The sequence below is a fragment of the Schistocerca americana genome, chromosome 4, assembly GCF_021461395.2.
Source record: "Schistocerca americana isolate TAMUIC-IGC-003095 chromosome 4, iqSchAmer2.1, whole genome shotgun sequence".
In the NCBI taxonomy this organism is placed as follows: domain Eukaryota; kingdom Metazoa; phylum Arthropoda; class Insecta; order Orthoptera; family Acrididae; genus Schistocerca; species Schistocerca americana.
In genome coordinates this window covers 205,899,366-205,916,642 of record NC_060122.1, presented here as the reverse complement: position 1 = coordinate 205,916,642, position 17,277 = coordinate 205,899,366, and the positions used below count along the sequence as shown (strand labels likewise).

The window sequence follows — 17,277 nt, the reverse complement described above, 5'->3', positions numbered from 1 at the left end:
TAATGCTAGCATAGAAACAGCGACGCTGAAATATTGTAGAAACCTTTAGATAATATACTTACAGTAAGATAAGAATTTGTTTCACGAACATGACACAGACAAAAATAATCGATTAACAATGATGTTTAGTGATTGCTGCCAAAATTTTATGGCTGTGACGTGTCAAACAGCTATTTCTCTCCTTTCATTCCAAATTTATTCTCTCATAATTGCCATTAGTTTGTACCTATCGATACTTTTGAAAGTACCGCTTTGTTGGCGAGTCGAATACCACACAGTTTATGTCCTTACTTTCTCCGAGCTAGGCTAGAGGGTGTATGGGGATCTCTGCTTAATCGTCCACTCCGAAACACGTTGAAACTCGACATTTTTCACGAGATAACTCATTACTGCAATTGAAAAACGGTAAGTTGTCGAAAAATTTTTAGGACTGAACTGTAACTTCTCAATGCATAGCCTGACATTTCAGAACTTAGCCACTGAATAATGATTAAAACGCGTAAATAAGGTTTCTATCATCAATTTGTAACCACCTTTATTAATTGGTCAGTAGTTCGCTATTGTAAATGTTAGTGACGATCAGTAATAACAGACTACACTGTGGTACTGTTAAATTCGTCTACAGTGATATACGAGTGATTTCACCCAATTTCTTGTTTAACACAATAACGTGAATTTAACGTCAGAGAAATTAACTGAAATTTGATAGCGTTTATTTTTGTCAGTTGGATCGTTACATTAAACATCGGAGTAACAGGATTGGAAGCAAGATGGACTGTTGACAAAAAGGTAGCGGGGCACGATTAACAGCCTCGGAGTGGGAATGGGAACCTGCCTGCTCTTTCATAAAAACCATTTCGATAATAGCATTAATCTATTTAGGAAAGCCACAGAAAACCTAAGTCTCAATGGCCGTACAGGGTTTTGGTCCGCTGTCTTCCGGAATGGGAGTCCATTTCTTAACCATGGCACTACCTCGCTCGGTGAAGTGACTGGAGGGAACTGACTAACAAAGAGACGTTTTATAACCAGTGTTCTGTCAAGACCTAAAAGAACGAACTAGAAGAGTGAAACTCAAGACGCCACCAGTGTTAAGTGTTCTGGAGCTAGAAGAGCAGAGCGCGATACAAAGGGAGAGGTGGAGGGAAGGAAGTTTACTTTGACTTTCAGTTGGAGCTTTCCCTTTGTTTAAAAGTTGACATAGTTCACGGTCACTTACACTCGTGCTGTAAGCTAGTCACGCCTAGCGAACATGTATACGAAGCTTCATCGCGTCGAGCACAGACAGCCTGCTGTCGCCACGTTTGGCTGGAAGAAGGAGTTCGCGAAAAGCCACTAATAGAGAGCCTATACAGGCAGAGAGTGGACTATCCTCCGGACACACTGTGTGCGGGATGTGCAGTTAGGTAGCACCGAAAAACGGAATGCAGTCACCTTTCAACAAGATGTGGAATTGGTAAGTCGAAAAGAGAAACGGAGGCATATTGTGAGACATAGTGAAGTATGATGGCAAAAAGAACATTATTTCCAGTCAGGTGAATACAGGACTGTAAACATAAGATCACAAAGGAGGTAATTCTGGATCAGGTGTAATAATTAACAACAGAAGAGGAATGTGGGTAAACTATTGTTAACAGTATAGTCAAGGAATTTTCGTAGTCAATAGTCAAGAAAAGCACAAAGCCAAAACTCACCACTATAGAACAAACGTGCATACCTACTAACTCCTGTGTGACTAGAATTCAATATAGAGAAAGTATGGGAAGGAAATAGTTGCAGAACGTGGAATAGTGGAAACCACCTTGTAGAACGTTGCACATAGCCAGATTTTAAACTGCACAACATTTCGTGGAACAGATGTGGACTCTGACTATAATTTATTTGTTTTAACTGCTAATTAAAACTGGATAAATTGCAGAAAGTTTAGAAATTAAGTGAGTAGAAGTTGGTTAAGATGAAACTAGAGAGAAAGGGAGCGTTAGGTAATGACTGACAGAAAGAGGCAAAAGAAATACAACTAAAGAGAAACAGGTGTCTTTGAGACATGAAATAATGGAGGCTGCAAAAGAACAGCTAGATAAAAAAGCAAGAGCAAATTGGACTCTTGGTAAATATAAGAGATATTAAATTTAATCGGTGAATTTCAGCAAGTAAGGCAGCCAAATAGAATGCAGACGTCTAAAAAATGTGATAACAGAAGGTGCAAATTGTCAAAGGAGGAACTGTTACAAAAGAAATCCAAAGATATCAAAGCATACATAACTCAAAACTAGATGCCTCTTATATGAAAATTAAAGAAAACTTTGGAGAAAAGAGAAGCATTAAAACCATGTGCCAAGCCGATACTTGAACCTGAGACGTTCGACTTATGAGGCACGTGCTCTGCCGACTTTTTTTCGTTCTATCTATCTGTTTGTTCGTCGTTGGGTCTATGGGGGTGTCGCTTGAGACCTCTCCAAGTTAAGTGTCGAAAACTTCACGCAGTTTTCTTTTCACTATTATTATTATTATTATTATTATTATTGTTGTTGTTGTTGTTATTGTTATGATTATAGAGGGCGGTCAGTCCCCTGACCGAACACGCTGAGTTACCTTGCCGGCACAGACTGCGTTCTGCAAACACGATAGTGATATAACGGTTTTACTTCCGCCAGAAACTCATTTCCTACCTTCACAAAACTACTCCTGCGTATCTTGGATACCATTGGGTTCAGGAAAAACGTAGGAAGACTTGAGGTGGGATTGATCTACAGTTTATCTTAGAAGACAGATTGGGAAAATCAAATCCATTATTATAAAATTTAAAAAACTAAAAAAAGCGTTTGATTGTGTTGACTGGAGTCACTTTTTGGTATTCTGAAGTTATCAGGGAAGAAATACAAGAACCGAAAGGTTATCTAGAACATGTTTGGAAATCAAACTTCAGTTTTAGTAGTTAGAATGACATGAAAGAGAAGCAGAATTGAGAAGGGAGAAATATAGGGATGTAGCCTACTCCCTATGATATTCAGTTTGATTGAGCAAGCAGGAAAGGATACCAAGAAGAATTTTGGGAAGTTGAGAGAAAACAAAGAAAAACTTAAAGGTGTTGTGGCAGAGACAGCAAAGGAGTTTGAACATCAATGAAATGGAATGGATACTGTCTTGAAAAGAGATTATAGGATGAATATCAACGAAAGCAAAACCAGGATGGTGGATCGTAATCAAATTAAATCTAGCAAAACCGACGGCCTTACATTAAGAAATCAAACACTACAGGTGCTAGATGAGTTTTGCTGTTTGTGCAGCAAAACAACTGACGAAGTTAGAAGTAAAGAGCATATAAAACTCAGTGGTATAGCAAGCAAAGCATTTCTGAAAAAGAGATGTTCAACTGGCAGTCAGAAACATTATGTCCACCCGCTTAATAGCGTGTTGGTCCACCTTTGAAACGCACCAACCATTCTGCGTGGCCTGGATTCGACAAGTACTGGGAAGGTTTACGGAGATATTAGCAAATTTCTTGCTAGTGGTGCGTAGGCGTTGAGTTGGTGCTCGATAGCGTCTCAGATATGTATCATCGGGCGCAGATCAGGAGACTCTGGTGGCTGAGATATCAATTTGAGTTTGCTATCATGACCCCCATACCAAAAAGAATTTTACTAAAAGCGTTATAGTCACTTCCGTGTAGTGCTCTCAAGGCAGGCGCCACGTTGCTTGTCCTACGCTACCATTCGGTTACGCGACGTAGGGGTCACCCACCATAACTGACTGACCCGACCGCTACACATTTACATTTCAATAATTATTTAGTGGCATCTGGTGATGAAGTTTTAGGCTCAAAAGCCGGTCGTGCAATAAATAAGAAATTACTGACAACTGAAGCGGATTTTTTATTATATTAATCAGTTCTACACTGAGGTGACATAAATCGTGGCATAGCAATATGAACATATACAGAGGGCGGTAGTTTCGTGTATTCAAGGTATAAAGGGGCGATGCTTTGGCAGAACTGTCGTTTGTACTCACGTGATTGGTGTGAAAAAGTTTCCTACGTGATTATGGCCGCAAGACGGGAATTAAGACTTCGAACGCGGAGTGGCAGATGGAACTAGACTCATAGGACATTCCACTTGCAAATTATTAGGGAGTTCACAGTGTCAAGAGTATGCTGAGAGTAACAAATTTATCTCTCACCTAGCAGCGGGCAACGGCCTTCACTTAGCGACCGAGAGCAGCAGCGTATTCATATAGCAGTCAGTGCTAACAGACAAGCAACACTACATGAAAGTTTGGAACTTGCCACGAACGTATCCGGGTTAATAAAATACGGCGAAATTTGGCGTTAACGGGCTATGTCAGCAGACGACCGACGAGAATGCCTTTGCTAACAGCACGACATTGCCTGCAGTGCCTCTACCGGGCTCGTGAGCGTATCGGAAGGACCCTAGACGATTGCAAACCGTGGCCTGGTCAGAGTCCTGATTTCAATTGATAGGAGCTGATGGTAGGGTTCGATTCTGCCTTGGACGCAAGCTGTCAAAAAGGCACTGGGAAAACTGGTTGTGGCTCCATAATGGTGTGGACTGGGTCCTCTGGTCCAGCTGAACCTATCATTGACTGGAAATGGTTATGTTCGACTCCTTTGAGATCATTTGCAGCCACTCATTGAGTTCATGTTCCTCAACATGTCATCAGGACACAGTTGTTCGCTACTGGTTTGACTGTTGGTCTGGACAATTGTAGCGAATGATCTGGCCATCCAGATCGCCCGACTTATTGAACATTTATGGGACCTAATAGAGCGGTCAGCTCGTGCACAAAATCCTACACTGGCAACACTTTCGCAGTTATGAACGGCTATAGAGACAGCCTGGCTCAGTATTTCTGCAGGAGAAATTTCTGCAGGTGACTTCCAACGACTTGTTGAGTCCAGGCCAAGTCGGGCTGCAGCACTAAGCTGTACAAAAGGAGGTCCGACACGATATAAGGAGGTATCCAATTACTTGTCACCTCAGTGTATCAGCTTATGTATACCACATAGTAGACTTATTTACTTTCGTTGACCAAATACGTTTCGGAAAATTTTTACCGGCATAGTTTACGTTACACATTACATGTGCGTGGTCTTGGCTTGGCTTGTGAGTGTGGCAGAACGGATCTAGCCATGAGCCGGGCGGGTGGCTCTCAGGCTGGCGGAGCAGCCTCCACGTGCTCTTGTCAGCACCGGGCTCGGAGCCGAGCAATCGCTCACGCATGTAGTCTCCAAAACTCTTTGTGATTTAGATGCCAGAGAAAAGCATTACACGGTTTTAAAGAGCACTGTATGGTGATCGATTTGGCACTGTTTCTCACTATACCAAACACGCTGAGTGTAATTCAATAGAGCAAAGAAAAAATGTTCAAATCTCGTGAAATAATATGTAATGAAAGGAGATACACAGACAATCAACGTGTCAGATCACAGTCTCACCGAGAGGCATATGCTTAAATACCGACTTTAATCGTCCTCGTTATGTTTTACACAGTATGTGATGGGAAACCATCATACTCACCACACATTCTTCTCATAATGTATTTCTACATGGTAAAGTTGGTTATTTTGAACTAATCTAAATGTGGTACTTAGAGCCTCTCATGAATTTGGTTCCTTTCAACTTATGAGAAAACTGAACGTATGATCACAAAGGGACCTAAATGTCTTATAAGAATGATATGCCACCTTATTCATAACAAATCTTACGCTATGTTAATAATGTAGCAAACTTTTTCAACCGTGCTAATTATTTTTATATTAACTGTATAGGAGAACTATTCAACATACAGGTTAATGTGACATTTAAAATTAATTAGTACAAAAGCATGCATCTGTCTGTATTATTAGACTACAGCTAGCATTATGGCTGTGGAAATTGAAAATTTCTACAGATGCAAGTTCTGAGCCTAATGGTAGTAGTTACGGAAGCCGATCCTGTAGCTACGAAAGGGTCAGCCAAGGCCATGCATGAGCAATCAGTGTGAACACTGATTGGTACTGCAACTGCTACACTCTGCCTAGTTTTTCTCATGTGTTCCTTCAGAGTTTATATAATTTTTAAACTTAAGTATCGCTTTGGACTCTGAGAGCGTATGGCTTTGCCGATTTTTGGAGAGAAGCCACTCTAAGCATGTAACGTACTCAGTCACGTATGCCGCACGAGTGATTTCACGTCAACTCCTGTCGGGCTTGCATTTTTGAATGGCTTAGCAAACATTGCGGTCTTGTGCTTCATTTATGACTAGTGGGTCACTCAAAACTTGAATTTAATTGTGTGGGGTCACACACTCATAACCTGTATTTATTTGAGGACCGAACAGTGATTTACTTTGAGTATTAGCATGCACTGTCTACACTACATGAGGCTTCATGAATCAGTCTAATCAGTAAATTGAAGGTGGAGGGGGTGGGAGGTGGGAAGGAAAGGAAAGGAACTGATATCAGCTGCATCGGGACTTAATGCCGAATAAGCGGCGACAAGTGAAAGTGTGCCTGAGCGGCACACATTTGCAATCGTCGATGCTGATTCCACATGCAGCTGATATCATCAGTTCCTTCCCTTTCTTTTCCTCCCCCCGTGACACCTCCACCTTAAATTTACATAATGTGTATCACAGCTGCGGATTCCACATGGAGTTTGTTTTTTGGGACACGTCCGAAAGAGCAGATGCTACTCGTTCATATAGCCTATTGACTAACTGCTTTTCAAACATATTTGGTGTAGGATCTTGCAGATAGTGTCATGTAAGTATTCAGTTCATGCTCACTCTGGGCACCAGTGGACAGAATTTGAAATATTTATTTCAATGAAGGTTTAGTTTTTAATTTATAAACAGTTCATCTCAGCTGTAGGACTTTACACTAGCTTGCCCGATCACTATCCCAACATTCAGTAGTTGTGCAGCTAAATAAGTTTTTGGGTGCTTATAAACGTATGTCACATTGTTGAGGAAAGTCTGATGCCTCAGTACATGTTCTTACATATGCTAGCTATGAGGACTGTCGGCCACTTCCAATGTGGCTAGCACCCGTGAGGAGTCATGTGGGTTGCCTACATACCAAGGGAACAAGGGGAACGATGTCATTAATGATCTTGAAACCAGGACATCATCAAAGTGGCGGCAATCCCTGCTCTCCCTATCAGTCATGTCATCAAGCTACATCTCCGCCCAATCAATTGAATGTTACCAGTTTCCAACAGAAATGAACTTTACGACGTCCCTCTGGGAACTGAGCGTGAATCATGGGAAGGTGGTTCGTTCTGGTAGGCAAGCACTTTTACGAAGTGACAGCCAGCCATAAAGAACCCATGGCCTGTGTTGCCAATTTCTTCGATTACTTTTCGGTACCTTCTTATATTAAATTACCGCTTTCTTGTGTGAGTCAGTTTTGTCTCACTCTTAAGCAGTTATTTGTGTTTTGTAAACGTTAATCGTGATTGTTGGGCAGTACTCTAATTATCTCTGTTGTCTGATTTGCCGAGACACTACTTGGGTTGCATTGTATAGCCACCCCGGAAAGCAGGGTCAGGTGACCTTGCTGCTCGCGGAATCCTACCTGCGCTGTGTGGTCATTTCTGGGAATCTGTGGGGTCTTTGTTTTGGGTTCGAGCAGAATCAAGTCGTTTGCGGCATCTTCCCTGTCCAGCACAAGAACACAATGCAGACAGTCCGAATGCCTAAGATCTTTGTTTATAATAACTGCTCAGGAGAACTGTTTCTTTACAACTTGCCGCTAATTTTGTAGAACTGTTTTCTTTATTTTAAACGACGGTGACAATGGGTCACTGCCATAGACAGTGAACAATCAAGAACAATTAGTGTGGTTGTATTTTAGTTAGGACGACGGTATGCAAACCATCCATTATTTTTTTTTAGTCATATAAGCTGTGTTTTTTTGTAGCAACGAACTTTGGTATCTCGTCAAACAGCTGTAACAGTTTACATCTTTGGCCTTGTCATAACGAAGGTGTCACATAGTCTAACAATCTAGAGGAGAAGCCCTCAGTCAAATGTGATCCCACTGATAATGGCAAAAATGTACAGAAATAACCAGATTTTGTGGTTTGCATAAACATGTGGGACTGAATTCCCGTAACTGATTCTACAAACATTGCTGCTCTTAGAGCGTTAAATACCTAAGGATGTCGATTTGCGCTCGGGGACCACCGAATTAAAGGTAACAAGGCTTATTAAAATGAAAACCATCGGTTTCCAATGGTGCACTTCCATTAATATCTACATTAATAAACCTGGCCAATCAGTTTCTTGACAAACAAAATTTTAGTTCCCCAATTTAGTACAACGTCGTTATCAAATAAAACCAGCAGTTTGGATTAAATTACCGCACATTCAACCTTGACAGTAGCAGTTTCTGGTCAACTATCTCTAAGACTAAAGCTCTGTAAAGAAAAATTCACCTGGTGGAACTCGGAACTCACCATAATGCAAGTCGTGGTTCCGGAAGGCTTGTCGTTACCTTCCACGCGAGATTTCGAAATTGGAGCTTGTTTGTCGTCCATAAGCTTTACTGGTAATTATGTTTTTACTTGCCAGCACAGAGGCTATGTTGTGTGTTTGCATGCAATGAACGGTCAACGTGAGTGAGGTAGATAACATAGGAAGAGGAAGAAGTAACCCTCGGTGGTACTTGAACCTTGGCTCTTGGTTGGGAATTGGAGGCGGGTTACCCTCGGCAAAGCCTCCCTCTCGGCATATGCCAGCTGTTTTATTTCTGTCATACCGCAAACTAGTATCTCTGTGCTTTCCTCCGCCCTTTCTGTAGTTCGTCCATCTCATTTGATAATCGTACCTTTTTTCTCCCACTTCTGCTGCCTAGTTCATTTCTTTTGCACATTGATTCCTTCTGTCCCGTTATCACAGGCTTCTGCTAGTACCTCATATTCATCATTATCTGTACCGATTGTTATTACCATTATTTTATTATGAACCATTATCTATATACGTTCAAAATCGTATATCTCCGAAAGTTATTCACCAATTGCTTTGAAATTTTCATACAATGTTGCATTTAAGTACAAGAGTGTTTCTATATACCTACTGGACGTTGTTAGGAAGAGTCTCTTGTTCATTTGTCAACATTTTAAATCTCTGATAGTTCTTCACCGACTGCTTTGAAATTTGTAGATAAGACTGCATTTGAATACACGCGTGTTTTTATATACCTACAGGAACGCCATATGGTACACAAACTCTCTCTCTCTCTCTCTCTCACACACACACACACACACACACACACACACACACACACACACATATATATATATATATATATATATATATATATATATATATATATATATATATATATATATATATAACTGGACTTGTGTAGGCGCGCCAGCCGCGGATCGAATCCGCCCTGCGGATTACCGACGAGGGCCAGTCTGCTAGCCAGCCCAGATGTGGTTTTTAGGTGGTTTCCCACATCCTGCTAGGTGAATAGTGGGCCAATCTCCACGTTCTGCCTCCGTTACACAACTCACAGACATTTGCAGACGTTCGCACTATTTCATGGCTTATGCTAGACGCAGACAGTTGGGGTACACTTCTTATGTCCTGGGGGGGGGTTTGGGGTTACGGCAGGAAGGGCATTAGGCCACCCTCTGTCACCGTCAATTCCAGATCCGTAAAAACAAGGCCGACCCCTCGTTGGAGCGGGACGAGGCCCAAGGAAAAAATATATATATGTATATATACATGCACCACATAAATAAATAAATAAATATGTAATATATGTAGGGGTAATCTATATAACAATGTAAATGTTCATTTGTTCAAAATCTTAGCTTTCCGGAAGTTATTCACCGATTGCTTCTACATTTAGACACAATGTTGCATTTGAATATGCACGTGATTTTATATATCAGTTAGTTTTGCATCACCCCCGTTCCCAGAAACCCTGAAGATAGACGTTGACTGTGGATTTTGTATCACAGACACAGTCCCTTTGACGGTTCAGAGATTTCACTAAACCCGGCCAAAGATGTAAACAACCATGCAGCGCCTATTAGACAGAGGGGGTCTGACAGAAGATCAGTTCCAGTCATTCCACCGGAAAGGAGGTACACGGCTCGTGTTGTCTGTAGTTCAACCATGCCTAGACAGTCAATACCGCGTTTCGATCGCGTCCGCATTGTTACTTTGTGCCAGGAAGGGATCTCAACAAGGGAAGTGTACATGTGTCTCGGAGTGAACCAAAGCAATGTTGTTCGGACAGGGAGGAGTTACAGGGAGACAGCAACTGTCGATGACATGCCTCACTCAGGCCGCCCAAGGGGTACTACTGTAGTGGATGACCGCTACCTACGGATTATGGCTCGGAGGAACCCTGACAGGAACGATATCATGTTGATTAACGCTTTTCGTGCAGACACAGGACGTCGTGTTACGACTCAAACTGTGCACAATAGGGTGCATAATGCGCAACGTCATTCCCGACGTTCATAGTGAGGTCCATCTTTGCAACCAAGACACCATGCAGCGCAGTACACATGTGCCCAACAACATGCCGAATGGACCGCTCAGGATTGGCATCACGTTCTCTTCACCTGTGAGTGTCGCATATGGCTTCAACCAGACAATCGTCGGAGACGTATCTGGAGGCAACCCGGTCAGGCGGAACGCCTTAGACACACTGTCCAGCGGGTGCAGCAAGGTGGAGAATCCCTGCTGTTTTGGGGTGGCGTTATGTGGGGCCGACGTACGATGGTGGTGGTCATGGAAGGCGCAGTAGCGGCTGTACGATACGTGAATGCTATCCTCCGACCGATAGCGCAACCATATCGGCACCATATTGGTGAGGCATTCGTCTTCATGGACGACAATTAGCGCCACCATAGTGCACATATTGTGATTGACTTTCTTCAGAATAACGACATGGCTCGAGTAGAGTGGCCAGCATGTTCTCCAGACATGAACCCATTCGAACAAGCCTGGGGTAGATGGAAAAGCGATGTTTATGGACGACGTGACCCACCAACCACTCTGAGGATCTACGCCGAATCTACGTTGAGGAGTGGGACAGTCAGGACCAACAGTGCCTTGATGAACTTGTGGATAGTATGCCACGACGAATACAGGCATGCATCAATGCAGGAGGACGTGCTATTGGGTATTAGAGGTACCGATGTGTACAGCAGTCTAGACCACCCTTCTGAAGGTCCCGCTGTATGATGGTACAACATACAATGTGCGGTTTTCATGAGCAATAAAATGGCTGGAAATGATGTTTATGTTTCTCTCTGTTCCAATTTTCTGTACAGGTTCCGGAACTCTGGAAACCACGGTGATGCAAAACCTTTTTTGATGTGTTTATAATAGAGAAACGCTGTTAGCGAACAAGGAAGTTGTATTTGTGACTTGTCGCCATTTATTAGAACAGTGCTATAGATTCTGAATTCGCAACAACAATAAACAAGAGAAACTAGTGGAGATGGAGAGAGGGAGAGGAGAAGATGGACAGAGAAAGGGGAGGGGAGGAGAGGGACGGAGAGAGGGGGCTGCGGGAGATAGAGAGAGAGAGAGAGAGAGAGAGAGAGAGAGAGAGAAAGAGAGAGAGAAGAAACGACAGCCAGAAATGGGAGGAGGTGATGGACAAAGAGAGCGGCAAGGCGGTGGATGTGAAAAAAGAGGAGGAGAAAATGGACATAGAAAGGAAAGAAGAAGGAGATCAGGATGTATATCCAGTTTGTATACATATCAGAAACGTGTGCTTTTCTTTCTTTCTTTTCCATTGTAGCTGACTGAGCCACAGAAAAGCGTGGCTAGGAACAGCTAGTATATGACTGTATATTGCTCAGTACCATCTGTAATGGTGACACACTATGGATTCCCAGAGGGATGTAAGAAATGGCCTGAAAATCTAATCTTGTCAAGTGACATAAATCCATAAGCAAATAAAAATAAATTTTGTTCAACGGATGTTTCATGTGGCAATATGGGAGTGCTAGACCATTAAGTTCAAAGTCGCTGAAGAAGACAAAGATAATGTCACTCACAGACATCATGCAAGTGAAAAACGAAGGCCAGTGTTCTAACAAGATGGCTCTTGCAGACAGTGTTAGAGAGATGTGTCGTGCAGCTGTCTCCACGAACGGTGAGCCTCAGCTTGCGTCGCAGCAGGAAACCACTCGCTCTATGTAAGTAGACTCTCCACGCCTAGCAAAAGCCTGGCGTAGTTGTTCTCGTGATTTCTCCCACGCTCCACTGAATTCAGCATGCTCTTCTCATCACAATTTGTGCACTGACAGTTATTAAAAATGTAAGCTGTTTTCACCTCTGTTACTGATTATTTTGCATGACCAGCGTAAATAACAAATTCTGCATTTCTATCCCCACCAGTTTTGCAGCTGTGGAATCGACAGACGGGCACAGTATTACTGTCCAACCCTACAAGTAGGATCGGAACTATAGCTTCTATTTCGGTTAATATGCGCGATTTCAGGAATCGTTGAATAACATTAATTTGGTGATCATATTTCAGTTAATCGTACATGCAGAGTCAGTAGAAGTGATGAGTCATGCACAATTAATTAGTTTCACGCGCAGATCGACAGAGTGGGACTGCCACAAACGCTCTTTGTAGCTAATAATTTCTCTACCCTGTGATGCTGCCTAGTGGAACCATTCCTAATGTACTTTGCTAACTAATGATGAGCAATACTTTCGTGACCCCCGGAGATCCTCTCTTAGTACAGGCGCAGCCAAATCCTCCGCAAATGTCGCCCTATTCTCGGATTTATGGAAAATCTGCTCATATCTCTAAAAATACCTGTAAAGTGAGTCACTCACCTAACGTGTTTCGAAAACCTTACCACATGCTCGCCCGCATCTCAATGACGGCAACGGCCTCTCGTCCTACACTTAAAGCACAGTTTCTATTAAAAATTCGGATAATTACACCCTTAAAGTATATCTCCACCGTCTTGGACATAATTTGTTACAACGATGCTGAGCTCCGCGAGAACATTTATGTGCTAGTGTGAAATATATGATGTTAAAAAAACTAAAAACCCGCCTCGGTTGCGAAATAAGCACCTAGTGTTAACTGTTAACCCAGGTTTCGGTGTAGATAACTACACCTTCTTCAGAACAAAAATAAAACCCGCAAATGCCTAAGAAGGCCTTTGTCAGTGATTAAAAGAACCTCAAAGCTATACATTTATAAACGAAAAAGAAAAGGAAAACACAAACGGTACATATGTACAAAGTCAAAACCACTATTTAACTTAATGGTGTACGCTCCACCTCACACCGGCCTATGTTCGATGGGCCGTGACCCGCCATAAACTGCAGCTACAAACGGTCGCTCCCTTACAAGCCTGACCCGCTATGTATGCACATTCGCAAGACAAGGGAAGTTACTTGAATGCGCATGCGCATACAAATACGAGAAAGTTTTACATGGGTTGGGGCTAAATAGCCCATATATTCCCAACCGTGGATCAACTTATATCAAAAAATGAAATGGATAGAACAAGAGACGAGCTAAATAGGAGATGAAACCTAAATATAACCGCACACGTTTGCTTATGCTAGTAAAGAAACTTATATATGAAGCTACCTATGACAACAGGACGAACTCTTAAAAACTATACCTAAAGCCAGTAGTTAGCGGGGGGGGGGGCTGAAGGGACGTAATCTAAAGACGTCGTGGTAATAAAGATATAGGGAAAAAACGTGAGATGTTCAACGGGCTAAGGTAATTTTAGGTATAGTTTTTAAGGGTTCCTCCTGTTGTCGTAGGTAGGTTCATATATACGTTTCTTTACTAGCATAAGCAACCGTGTGCGGTTATGTTTAGGTTTCATCTCCTATTTAGCTCGTCTCTTGTTCTATACATTTCTTTTTTTGATATACGTTGATCCACGGTTGGGGATATGTGGTGTCACCGCCAGACACCACACTTGCTAGGTGGTAGCTTTTAAATCGGCCGCGATCCGTTAGTATACGTCGGACCCACGTGTCGCCATTATCAGTGATTGCAGACCGAGCGCCGCCACACGGCAGGTCTGGTCTAGACTCCCTAGCACTCGCCCCAGTTGTACAGCCGATTTTGCTAGCGATGGTTCACTGTTTACATACGCTCTCATTTGCAGAGACGACAGTTTAGCATAGCCTTCAGCTACGTCATTTGCTACGACCTAGCAAGGCACCATATTCAGTTACTATGTATCCTGAACAGATAATGTTGTGACTCATGTACCGTCAAGAGCGACGTTTATCATTAATGGATTAAAGTTAAGTTCAAACTAATTACGTCCGCTTTCTGAATTCTAATTCCTTGTCATGTTCCAGACCTCACGTCAGTATAGTTCTTCCCTCCTCGCGCCAGCCTGCGTGAGCTAAAACGCGTGCATTTCGGCCTCCTCTAGTAACACGGTGTTGGCTCTTCGGCCCACACAACATAATGTATGGACTATTTAGCCCCAACCCATGTAAAACTTTCTCGTATTTGTATGCGCATGCGCATTCAAGTAACTTCCCTTGTCTTGCGCATGTGCATACATAGCGGGTCAGGCTTGTAAGGGAGCGACCGTTTGTAGCTGCAGTTTATGGCGGATCATGGCCTATCGAACATAGGCCGGTGTGAGGTGGAGCATACACCATTAAGTTAAGTAGTGGTTTTGACTTTGTACATATATACTGTTTGTGTTTTTCTTTTCTTTTTCGTTTATAAATGTATAGCTATGGTGTTCTTTTAATTATTGACAAAGATCTTCTTAGGCACTTGTGGGTTTTATTTTTGTTCTGAAGAAGGTGTAGTTATCTACGCCGAAACCTGGGTTGTTAACACTTAACACTAGGTGCTTTTTTCGCAATCGAGGCGGGTTTTCAGTTTTTTAATATATTAACCAACGATTGCTGACGCGCTGCGATGATGAAGGTTCTTAAATACAGGGTGTTACAAAAAGGTACGGCCAAACTTTCAGGAAACATTCCTCGCACACAAAGAAAGAAAATATGTTATGTGGACATGTGTCCGGAAACGCTTACTTTCCATGTTAGAACTCATTTTATTACTTCTATTCAAAGCCGGCCGAAGTGGCCGTGCGGTTAAAGGCGCTGCAGTCTGGAACCGCAAGACCGCTACGGTCGCACGTTCGAATTCTGCCTCGGGCATGGATGTTTGTGATGTCCTTAGGTTAGTTAGGTTTAACTAGTTCTAAGTTCTAGGGGACTAATGACCTCAGCAGTTGAGTCCCATAGTGCTCAGAGCCATTTGAACCATTTGAACTTCTCTTCAAATCACATTAATCATGGAATGGAAACACACAGGAACAGAACGTACCAGCGTGACTCCAAACACTTTGTTACAGGAAATGTTCAAAATGTCATCCGTTAGCGAAGATACATGCATCCACCCTCCGTCGCATGGAATCCCTGATGCGCTGATGCAGCCCTGGAGAATGGCGTATTGTATCACAGCCGTCCACAATACGAGCACGAAGAGTCTCTACATTTGGTACCGGGGTTGCGTAGACAAGAGCTTTCAAATGCCCCCATAAATGAAAGTCAAGAGGGTTGAGGTCAGGAGAGCGTGGAAGCCATGGAATTGGTCCGCCTCTACCAATCCATCGGTCACCGAATCTGTTGTTGAGAAGCGTACAAACATTTCGACTGAAATGTGCAGGAGCTCCATCGTGCATGAACCACATGTTGTGTCGTACTTGTAAAGGCACATGTTCTAGCAGCACAGGTAGAGTATCCCGTATGAAATCATGATAACGTGCTCCATTGAGCGTAGGTGGAAGAACATGGGGCCAAATCAAGAAATCACCAACAATGCCTGCCCGAACGTTCACAGAAAATCTGTGTTGATGACGTGATTGCACAATCGCGTACGGATTCTCGTCAGCCCACACACGTTGACTGTGAAAATTTACAATTTGATCTCGTTGGAAGGAAGCCTCATCCGTAAAGAGAACATTTGCACTGAAATGAGGATTGACACATTGTTGGATGAACCATTCGCAGAAGTGTACTCGTGGAGGCCAGTCAGCTGCTGATAGCGCCTGCACAAGCTGTACATGGTACGGAAACAATTGGTTCTCCCGTAGCACTCTCCATACAGTGACGTGGTCAACGTTACCTTGTACAGCAGCAACTTCTCTGCCGCTGACATTAGGGTTATCGTCCGTCAACTGCACGAAGAATTGCCTCGTCCATTGCAGGTGTCCTCGTCGTTCTAGGTCTTCCCCAGTCACGAGTCATAGGCTGGAATGTTCCGTGGTCCCTAAGACGCCGATCAATTGCTTCGAACGTCTTCCTGTCGGGACACCTACGTTCTGGAAATCTGTCTCGATACAAACATACCGCGCCACGGCTATTGCCCCGTGCTAATCCATCCATCAAATGGGCATCTGCCAACACCGCATTTGTAAACATTGCACTGACTGCAAAACCACGTTCGTGATGAACACTAACATGTTGATGCTACGTACTGATGTGCTTGATGCTAGTACTGTAGAGCAATGAGTCGCATGTCAACACAAGAACCGAAGTCAACATTACCTTCCTTCAATTGGGCCAACTGGCGGTGAATCGAGGAAGTACAGTACATACTGACGAAACTAAAATGAGTTCTAACAAGGAAATTAAGCGTTTCCGGACACATGTCCACATAACATCTTTTCTTTATATGTGTGTGAGGAATGTTTCCTGAAAGTTTGGCCGTACCTTTTTGTAACACCCTGTATATGATGCCCTACCACGAGATATGCTGAAGCCTTAGTCACCAGGCCATCTGAATCGACCTGCTGGAGACGGGGAGAGGACGCGGCTTCTCTGTGTGTACTCACCGCTCTTGCCGACGGCGGCCGCCCCCAGCACGGCGATCTTAACCTCGCACAGCGACGACTTCTTGCGGCGGATGCCGCGGATCGCGTTCGAGTTCATGGCGGCTGCGGCTGCTGCTGCTGCTGCGGCATGGGGCGCCGCGCCGCGACTCTGCAACACACACACACTGCCTTCAGCGGCCACCACTTCTGCCGTCGCATCCAATACTATAGTTCAATTCTTTTATCTTGGCGGCTCGCGCATGCCCGCCTAGACGCGGGAGATTGCTGCGTTGCCAGTTGCACACGACGCATGCGCCAATAGAAGCAGCGCCATAGTATAGCATAGTTCGCAAGCTTACGTTTAGGGGGGAGCGCGCAGTTCGTGAAGTAAAGCCACCACGACCGCATTAACCCTTCCGCTGCTACAAAGACGTGCTCCCTGCATTCCGCGCTGTGGGCG

At 43.5% G+C, this 17,277-nt stretch overlaps 1 protein-coding gene across 1 annotated transcript in view; it reads right to left on the bottom strand.

Moving 5' to 3' along the window:
• The window catches only part of LOC124612481 (ras-related and estrogen-regulated growth inhibitor-like), a 217,487-nt gene extending 200,504 nt beyond the window's left edge, over positions 1–16,983 (bottom strand). Inside the window, 1 exon segment of the mRNA XM_047140714.1 lies at positions 16,839–16,983. Coding sequence (XP_046996670.1) covers positions 16,839–16,935 — 97 coding nt within the window. The 5' untranslated portion in view covers positions 16,936–16,983.
• Positions 16,984–17,277: the final 294 nt, after the last annotated feature.